Source organism: Lontra canadensis, unplaced genomic scaffold (assembly GCF_010015895.1).
Source record: "Lontra canadensis isolate GAN:19392208 unplaced genomic scaffold, GSC_riverotter_1.0 scaffold36, whole genome shotgun sequence".
Taxonomy (NCBI): domain Eukaryota; kingdom Metazoa; phylum Chordata; class Mammalia; order Carnivora; family Mustelidae; genus Lontra; species Lontra canadensis.
Window position 1 is genome coordinate 3,877,355 of NW_022631030.1, and position 10,123 is coordinate 3,887,477.

The window sequence follows — 10,123 nt, forward strand, 5'->3', positions numbered from 1 at the left end:
GGTCCCAAGGCTGTTCCTCTCCCATTCCGAACCTCGGAGTCCTCTTGTGTAAGAATCTACTCCAGCTGGGTAGTCTCTGATGTTAATAATCAGGTGCCAACCAAGTTCATATGCAGCTAGAACATCATTCTTTTTGAGTCAGAAGATGACTCTATGACTACTTACATTTTCTGCTGGTAATTTGGGTGATTTCATTTTTGACTTCCAGTAATGTTTTAGTGTTGTTCCCTTTGAAAATTTCTAACCTTTCTCTCCTGAACTTGAGCTGGAAAGGGAAGGGGTTTTGCCCCTGCCTGGACAAAAGGATGGTAGCAAGTAGGGTGACCAAGTGTCCCCATTTGCCCGGGAGTGAGGGGTTTCCCAGGATATGGGACTTTCAGTCTGGGGGGGAACCGGATGATCAGTCTCCCCAGTGGCGAGAAAGGTGAAGATTTGAAGGTGGCTTGGAGAAGAGATCCTGGAAGGCTGTCCTTCTGTTCCCTTTCTATGTGGAGTTCCCCTTGTTGCCCCACAGACTGGTGTGGTGGTTTTCATTACAAGGTACAACTCCCTTATGGGGAGGTATGGGGATGAGAAGCCAGGGCCGGCCTTCACACCAGTCACAAGCCCCATTGAGACAACCATTGCCAGGAAAGAGGCTGAAATGCTTGACTAGCACTGATGTTCTGGGGATTTTCCCTTTTTAAAAAAAAACACACACACACACACACACACAACAGAAAAGACCCAGTGGAAAAAAAAAGTGATGAGCTGTGAGGCAGACAGCAGGTCCTACGCAGCCCGAGGAGACAGTGTGCTGCTCATTTGTTTAAATTTGCAGCTGACGGCTGCCACCTCTCTATAGGCGCCAGAGAGCCTCTCAGCATCAGTCAGTGACCAGCCTGGTTGACATACGGCTACAAACATGAATTACCCCCTAACCCTGGACATGGACCTTATGAACTACAACCTGGAGGACGTGGTGAGTAGAGACAGCTGGTTGCCCAGGCCCTCCCTGGAATTCTAGATATTTTGTGCCCGGGACCGGGGAAGTGGGGCTAGCTGTGGAGTCCCCTCCCGCTGTGGGTCAGCAGAATCGAGGCAGGCCCCATGGTTCTTGCCTTTAAGACTTTAATTTCCCATTCCCTGGAGGACGCTGATCCATAGAGCTGTTGCTTGAAATAGACATTCTTTCAGGAGGACTGGAAGTATGGGTCTGGTGCCTGCGTCCTCCCTGACATGCTGTGTGACCTGGAACAAGTCTCTTTGCCTCTCCATTCTTCAAAAGAAGATCCTCTCCTTATCTCTCGAGGGTAGAATAAGGGCCCAGATGGGAAAGTACTTGGGAGGTTTTCTTACTCTCGGGAACCTGGCATCACTCCAGTATATTTATTCATCCCCTACTCTATGATCCTGGCATTAGGGTACTACATTCTGTGTTGGATGGAGAAGTTGAGGATTTGGTCCTCATCCTTAAATAGCTTACAGTCTATCCACAGAAGAAAAAAAAATCCACTCACTGGAAGCTTTAGATAATAATGATGTGCTGAACCAAGGAAGCGTGAGACCAGGTGGTTAGCAAGGGAGAGGACCACACACTGGGTCGAGTCCAGGGGCACAGGGATGCCAAGTTGGTGGGAGAATTCTTGTGCTAATCCTAGAAATGTTTTAAAGAGCATGTTGTGAGCCCCCTCAAAAAAACTGGAATATCTAGAGATGAGGTATTCTTGGATGGGCTAAGAAAATGGTTCCCTATGTCATACTCGGCCACCCACCCAAGTCCCTCCTGTGAACCAGAGTGGTTCCATTGACCGGGCTCTCAAAGGATATGTGTACGGAACAGCTCAACGGAGGCCCTGAGGCTCTGGCATACAGACAGGTGGGGGCTGTTTATGAGGATCTTTTGGGAACTCCTTTCCTCCTTTCCTCCTTTTCCCCCATGGCCAATGGCACTTCAGAGGAAAGAACTTCTCTGAGCTGTGCTCTGGGCTGGATCATAAAGGATCCAAACCCTTTCTCCTATACCCTGACCCTACACTCACCCTGAGATATTCTCCAACACCCTCTAGTTCCACTGGCTAGAGTCGCCACCAGAACTCTACCCACCATTTTCCCAGACTTGCTTGGAAAATTCTGCCTCTCACCTGCCCAGATCCCAGAGCTTAGAACTCTAAGTAGAACAAGGGGAGAAGGTGGGGAGAAGAGCTAATTACCCAAAGTCCAGCCTCTCAGATCCAATCCCCAGAGAAAAGCAGAGCCAGAACCATGAGTCTAATCAGACCTGCTGCCTCACTTGTGGGACCCAACGCAAAATGAAAACGCAGGGCCCCTCATTCAAAAATTATTAAGAATTTCAAGATAGCAGCAGAGCAGAGCACTAAACCAAGCATGGAACTCTTCTAAGTGTAGGATCACATGCCCATGAAGTTGACCCTGAGAGTCATCACAGAGACTGGGCAATACCCTAGACCAGACTTAAACTGCACCGCCCTGACAAGGCACCTCGCTCCCAGCCTGGCTCCCCGTCCTGGCCCCTGGCCTCACCTGATTAGGTTAGTGGGTGTTTTCCTCTGCCCACAGCTTCGAGCTGACCACGAACCCTGACCCAGTTGGATAACATCATAACCAACCCAGACCTGGCCGGTCTGGGCTTCTGAGAAACCTCAAGAGTTTCCCCTTACTGCATGCCTCACTCCACTGCGTGACCTACTAGCGACAGGTGGTGGCAGGGGCATGTCCCATAAAAGAAAGAAAACCGACAGCCCACGGAGACAGACCTGGCTACTTGCTGCATGTCGCAACCCACCTGAGTGGTCTTGGGCCAGGCGTCCCAACACGCCCAACCTCCCTCGATCAGAGTCTAGTCAGGAGCCCAGGAGTCCTGGGACGATCCAGGCTCTGGAGTTCTTCCACCAGCTCCCGGGGCCTCATCCTGCCCTCCCTTACTCCCTGGACACGATCTCTCTCCGGGCTGCTTCCCCTCAGGAGCACAGACCCTCACCATCCACCCCACCCCACGCCCTCACTGCAGCTCCACGAAGTTTTGATAACACCTGACAGTGTCTCATGGCACAGAGGCCCCGGGATGGCAGAGAGAGCAGCAGAACGGTCTTGCCCATAGTAGCTTCTCAATATGTATTTATTGGCCTGTGATGTATTAGAAGTCCTTGCCTGTCATTTCTCTCTGAAGTTAGTCTCGCTTCTGTGCTCTTTACTTCCAATTCCCTTTCCTGTTCTTGTCCAAACCAAGTATTGGTTCACTTTCCTAGAAGACAGCGTTCTATACTCTAATGTTAGGTTAAAAACTGAGGGCCCTTGGCCATTGCCAAGTGTTGGTCATCCTGTCTTCCCTTCTACCCCCTGAATTCTAAGATCAACTCTAGCCAGTTAAAATGTCCATTTCTCAAAGATAAGCTGTTATTCCCATGAATGGAGGACCCAAACAAAAAATCTAGATGGCTGAGCACAAGGAATAAGGACCCAGGTCCCTGGGGTGGGCATACCAGGGACCCATCCTGCTAGGAAGGCAGATCTAGGCAGACCAAGAGAAGTCTCTGTCTGCAGGAACCTTGATCGTGGAGTGCAGACCCCCTCTTGACAGCACTGGGGCCTGGACTGGGGTACCTATGGGGGTTGGGCAGAAACTGCACCTCCATCCCTACCCCATACACAAGCCAGGAGAGGAAGCTGCTAGAGAGGAGGGCCAATCTGGTCCAGTCCCAGGGCCTGCCTCCCCCTAACTCCTCAGTGATGATCCTCCAAAACCATTTCACTGTGATCAGAGCATCACAGGCTACAAAGCCTGTCCACATGTACCATCTCTTTTAATCAAGAAGGTGTAAGGAAGAGGAACCAAAACCACGCTCTTTCTGGGCTATGCCTGGGGGAGGGAAGGAGCACTCCCTCAAAATAGGTCAAAAGTCCCAGAGGAATCCCAGGGGAGGAGGCCCCAACATGGGGGGGGTTGTCTGAGGGGTGAGGGATGAGGGAGAGACCCAGGGCCAGCCTGGGGAGAGGTCAGTGTTGAGGTGAATCTGGGCTCGGGCATTCAGACCACAGTGTCCCTCAGGAATTCTTGCTTTTCTTAAGGACACAGATCCCATCCCTCTGGCAGAGTATCATAAAAAGTGGCCATGAATTAGGCGCTGAGAATCAAGTCTTTCAGGAAGGACAGGACAAAATATTTCAAGGGGGTGCTGACCTAGGAGATGCCTTCAAGGGTTTGCTCTACACACCTAGGATACATGTCCGCCTCAGACTGTGTGACTGTCCCCAAAGCATGAACTGACTTTGGGGTGCCGGGAGAGGACCCCCTTAAACCTTTGCACTGAAGACTCAGGGCAAAGGTAGGAATAGCTTAAAGTCTTCCCCCAGAACCACATTGAAGCAGTACCATGTTCCTAATCAGGCTATAGGTAGAGAGGAAAGAGGGGCCTGGCAAGTTTGCTCCTGAAGGGGGAGAGGGAGCAAGGGGGTGATGTGACAAGTGATAAGCCAGAGTCTCAGATGGTCTTTTGGGAGTGTGGACCCTCAAAAGGAAGAGTGGGGTTAGGACACAGACCCCAGTCTCAATCCCCCAGATGACCCCCACCCTGAAGCCACTGAAGGCTGGAGGAGAGCTGCCCTGGATGGCCCATGCACAGCTCCTGACTCTTGGTTGGGAATATCCAGACAGGCACCTAAAAGGAGATAGAGCCTCCGTGTGCTCCCTATGGCCAGAACAACCACCCGCATGTGTGTGCAGATGCCTCCCATGGCCAGAATGACTCAGGCCCCTGCTGTGGTAGGGCTCTGCCTAGATGAGCCCCACACTCGGCAGCCCTCCCTTCTCCTGGGGGCTGAGCGGCAAGGTCAGTCTGGGGTATTCTCTGGCTCTAGGACAGATGAGCTAGGGAAACGAAGCTCCCACGCAGGTGCTGAGCTCGAGGAAGGTCATGCTGAGAGCCCACTCAGCCCTGCGCAGAGCATGACAGCAGGAGGACCCGAGCGTCTGGGAGCTGTGCGTGAGAGGCATTTGAGGGCAAGGCCCAGTCTCCTGTCCAGGGCAGGAATCCCTCCCCACGCTCCTGAGCTCAGACATTCCTTGTCCTCCGAGGCACCGCCCAAACCCGTATTGGAGAGTTCTGCCTGGGAGAAGGTTCTTTCTCCTTTGACAGGACACCCCCGACCCCAGCCTCTGCCCATTCCTCCCGGTCTGCCCTCTAGAGCTTCCCATGATAACCCCATCCTGCCCAAGGCAGCTCTTCTAGTCCTCAAAGAAGGCAGCTCTTCTTCTGCCTAGACTCCGAGTGCAGGGACCTGAACACTTCCTTCCAGGGTGGGGACTTCCAGACCCCTCAGCAAACTGGTCACCCTTGTCCAGACCAAACAAACCGGGGTGGTGTCAGCTGCCCACCTACAGGTTTCTGTTCACCTCGGGTAAGGTGACAGTAACCCTTCTGGGAGCCACGTCACCCTGTGACTCATCTGAAGCTGGCAATCAACACATTCTCAGGTCTTTTTCTCATCAACTGTCGGTAAGCCAGGTCTTCCCTAACTTGTCCCCGGACGGTTGAACTTTTTTTTTTTTTCCAATTAAAGGTTTTATTTATTTATTTGACAGATCACAAGCAGGCAGAGAGAGGAAGGGAAGCAGGCTCCCCGCCAAGCAGAGAGCCCGATATGGGGCTCGATCCCAGGACCCCGAGACCATGACCCGAGACGAAGGCAGAGGCTTTAACCCACTAAGCCACCCAGGCGCCCCAGGACGGTTGAACTTTTAAACACGGGTCTCGGTCTCTCTGTTGTTCCTTACCAATTCCATCTGGTCATTTTTGGGCCTCTCCAGGCTCTGGAGAGAGGCTCAGAGAGAAGGCGGTCCAGGACAGACTCCCAAGGAATGCCCCTGTCAGCCCGTGTCCCACCTGTTCAAATAGAATCTGGTCAGCAAGTGTTCGCTGGTCTTCTCCCTGGCCAGTGCAGGGCCCAAAGGCACTGCTCTCCCTGCACCTCCCTCCTCCCCCCGTTCATCCTCTCTCCTCCTCAATACTGGGACCTGGAATGTGCTAGCTCCTTCTCCTGCCCTATCCCCAGTGCTCACAGCAATTTTCCACCTAGATTCCTGGCTCAGCGCTCAGCTACATCCCACTCCTCGTGTTGGGTTGCCATCTTTGGGGTATGAGTCCCTCGCTTCTAAGCACGCTTTTGTCTTCTGGGTACCTGCCTAGGCCACATGCTGTCGTGGCCCGACCTGGGCACGTGGCTGTGTCTAAACCGGATGCCGTCAGAGCATGTGTGTGTGTGTGTGAGGGCCTTACGCCCCTGTGGCTTTTGATGTCAAGGAATGAGTAAGCACTTGGCCAGATTTTCTACACCAAGCTCCCTCTGGGTAGGAGTCTTGGAGGGGTCCCTTTTGTGCCCCACTCCCCACACCATATAGGATTCATGATCCCTCCACTTCCCACCAGACCAGAGCCAACCTTGCTTCACTACCTCCCTCCACGGTTTGGGAAGGGGTGGAGGTGACTGATGCCCTAGGTATGGGAAGTGGCTTTGACATGTTCCACCCCCAAGCCCCCAAAATGTCTGTTTGACACCTCCCGCTGAGATGTACTAACAACTCCCAGCACCCCTGAAACCAGTTTCCTCCCATGTTCCTTCCATGTCCTCCCTGCCTGAGCACTTTGCCAAACAAATAGCTCTTGGTAAGGAGGGAAAGATAGTTTCCTCTCAATGGTCTTCTAAACCTAGGTTCTCAGGAGATGGGGCTTCAGGGGTCCTGGGGACATAGCCCACTGTCCTGACTTTAAATGAGCATAAACAATCAGCCTGGATGGTTTGGAGGGTTAGGACTTGAGTGGCTCTCATAAAGGGCTTTCCGGTCCGGACAGGCGGACTGTACCTAAGCCCTCCCAAAGGCAGGTAGAGAGTCCAGCCCCACGGACAGCCCCAGGTCCCTGCATCTCTTCACCCTGGGTCTGAACTGCTTTGCTCTGCATGGAGACTTCTCATCTCACTATTTCCCCATTTGCCTCCTGCTGAATTCCAATATGAGCCAAATGGTTGTAGTCAATGACAGTATCGGACAGAGCTCCCAATGTGGCAAGAGAACCCAAGACAGGCTCCAGGCTGTCAAGGACATTGGGAGGAGGCAGGAACCGAGGAAAGGGAAAAGGAGTGTCTGAGTCTCCATGGTGGCCCAGAGACGGACTTGCCTAAAGGGTCAGAACAGAAGGGCGCCTGGCTGTCTCAGGGAACCTGCCCTCAGAGCCTTTCAGCACACATCTGTTGCATGTCTGTCACGTGTGAAACACATGGCCTTGCCAGGGGGACACAGAGGGCCAGCTTCAGGAGCTCGCCATCTAGTGAGGAAATGCACATGGCAATGCCCAGTGCCATAATAAAACAAGCAGACACAGACCGTAAGAAGAGAATCTCCTCCCAAGCTAGGAGGGAGGTAGGGAGGCGGGACTGAGCGGGACCTTGAAGGAAGCCTAGGCATTCGCCAGGCAATCGCAGTGAGAAAGGAGTGCTCTGCACAAGGCAGAGTTGGAGCAAAGATTCGGAGACAGGGGGGCACTGGGGTGTTGGGGGCAGGCAGCCAGTAGGATGAGGAACATGGAAGATGCAGTGCCTAAAGCGATGAAGGAGAAGATGAGTTTTGAAAAGTCAGGGGGCTATCTCACAGACATTTCAAGACCCCTGTAGGGGAAGGCAGACCTCATCCTGCCAGTCCATGGTTTTCAAATGAAAGCAAGCCCTTTGCTCTCCTGGAAGAAGGGCAACGTGAGACCAGCTAGAGGGTCTGTGCAGAGTATCCTTTCCCATCCTCTCCCTCCCTGGGCTCATCATTTATAGAAGTGTCTTTTTCAACCCACAGAAGTTGGTTATAATTGGTTTTGAAACCATGGGGAGGGGTCTGGTGGAGGGGGGAGAATGGGGCTGGGAAGTGAGGAGGAGCAGGTGCAGAGGGACAGCTGTGAGTGAAAGGTATGAAAACAGATACCAGTCTTCCTTTGCGGTTAGCTGGGTAAACAACCTGAGCGCTGGTGGCCAGGGGCAGGGCGGGGAGGAGGAGGAGGGAGGGGGGAGGAGGGGGAGGCTGGGGAGGAGGAGCTTCCGGAGACAAAGTGGGCACAGCACCGTCTCTTGGAAGAGCATCTCCCCTTCCTCACTTGCTTCTGAGGCAGAGGAAAGCAGAGGAGAGAGGCGACCGGTGACGGAAAGTAGCCCTGAGGGAACCCCAGACAAAACTGCGTAGGGGTCAAAGAATGGGGTCTGGAGGGGGATCAGCCTGGGTTCAAACTCACCCAACCTCTCACCCGACCGTTAGCAAGACACATGGGTAAGATAGGAATATCACATACCCGAGCTTGTTGCGCAGATTAAACAAAACAGGAGGCTAATACTACCATTTCGGTGATAATGAAGACATTCAGGAATAGGGAGACATCCCAAGAGGAAGCCAGGAGCCCACCCCAGCGGCTACCCCCTCAGCAGGATCCTGGCTCCAGTGCCCACTGCTCTGTTCAGAACTGGACCAGATGGCTCCTTGCCCCAACCAGATCCATTCCCCAGATTCCAGCCCGAGAGCCCGCAGCCTTCCATATCTGAGGACACATAAACACAAAGTAACTTACAGGTGCCCTTCAGGGAAGCCTCTCCCCACCACATACACCATGTACCTCCTTCCACCTTTGTCAGGGCCTTGCAGGGCATTAGTCCCTTTTACAGGGGAACACTGAAGTTGGAAAAGGCAAAGTGATTGGTTCGTGGACACACAAGGGGAGACTGGGAATTGGTCGGTGGGACATATTGGGGGTACAGGGACAAAAATGGCATTGGGGGGCGGTGTGGGGGGACAGGAGAAATCCACAGGGGAGTCCGGGTCCCTGCGTGGTGGAGAGAGACAGGTCCTCAGCCTCCCTCCCTGCTGTCTCCCCGCCCCTGCAGTACAGAGAACTAGGCAACTACAGCGACAGCACTGAGAGTCCCACAGTGGAAAATCACCTCTGCTCCACCGTCGAGGGGCCCCTCCTGACCTCCTTCAAGGCTGTTTTCATGCCGGTGGCCTATGGCTTTATCTTCCTCCTGGGTATGATGGGCAACATCCTGGTGCTGGTGATTCTGGAGCGGCACCGGCACACACGCAGCTCCACCGAGACCTTCCTGTTCCACCTGGCGGTGGCCGACCTCCTGCTGGTCTTCATCCTGCCTTTCGCCGTGGTAGAGGGCTCTGTGGGCTGGCGCCTGGGCACTGTCCTCTGCAAGACTGTGATCGCCCTGCACAAGATCAACTTCTACTGCAGCAGCCTGCTCCTGGCCTGCATCGCCGTGGACCGCTACCTAGCCATCGTCCACGCCGTCCACGCCTACCGCCACCGCCGCCTCCTCTCCATCCACATCACCTGTGCCACCATCTGGGGGGCGGGCTGCTTCTTCGCCTTGCCGGAGATCCTCTTCGCCAAAGTCAGCCAACCCCACCACAACAACTCCCTGCCCCGCTGCACCTTCTCCCAGGAGAACCGGGCTGAAACCAACGCCTGGTTCACCTCCCGCTTCCTCTACCACGTCGGAGGGTTCCTGCTGCCCATGCTGGTGATGGGCTGGTGCTACGTCGGGGTGGTGCACAGGCTGTGCCAGGCCCAGCGGCGCCCTCAGAGGCAGAAGGCAGTCAGGGTGGCCATCCTGGTGACGAGCGTCTTCTTTCTCTGCTGGTCACCCTACCACATTGTCATCTTCCTGGACACCCTGGTGAGGCTGAAGACCGTGGGCTACAGCTGTGAGCTCAACGGCTACCTCTCGGTGGCCATCACCATGAGCGAGTTCCTGGGCCTGGCCCACTGCTGTCTCAATCCCATGCTCTACACTTTCGCGGGTGTGAAGTTCCGCAGCGACCTGTCACGCCTTCTGACCAAGCTGGGCTGTGCCGGCCCCGCGTCCCTTTGCCAGTTACTCCCCACGTGGCGCAAGAGCAGCCTCTCAGAGTCGGAGAATGCCACCTCCCTCACCACCTTCTAGGTCCTGGCCCCCTCGGTCCTGCCTTCCGTGGGGATGCAGTGTTGCCGGAACCCCTTCCAGCAGGAGCTGGGACCCTAGGAGATGGGACCCCAGGTCTCCTCATCTGGGGCAGCTAGAGCCACGCCCTCCTTCTGGGACGTCCCTG

At 54.4% G+C, this 10,123-nt stretch overlaps 1 protein-coding gene across 1 annotated transcript; it reads left to right on the forward strand.

Annotated features, from left to right (window-relative positions):
• Nucleotides 1-776: 776 nt before the first annotated feature.
• CXCR5 (C-X-C motif chemokine receptor 5) lies at nt 777-10,123 on the forward strand. Its single transcript, XM_032868667.1, has 2 exons — nt 777-961; nt 8,911-10,123. The coding sequence occupies exons 1-2, from the start codon at nt 905-907 to the stop codon at nt 9,976-9,978; spliced, it is 1,125 nt and encodes a 374-aa protein (XP_032724558.1). The 5' UTR covers nt 777-904; the 3' UTR covers nt 9,979-10,123.

What these genes read in the sequence shown, in the direction of transcription:
- CXCR5 (XM_032868667.1), top strand. Translation starts at nt 905, where the DNA reads ATGAATTACCCCCTAACCCTGGACATGGACCTTATGAACTACAACCTG. An exon ending in ACTACAACCTGGAGGACGTG is followed by an intron (nt 962 to 8,910) that starts GTGAGTAGAGAC and finishes CCGCCCCTGCAG; the next exon opens with TACAGAGAACTAGGCAACTA.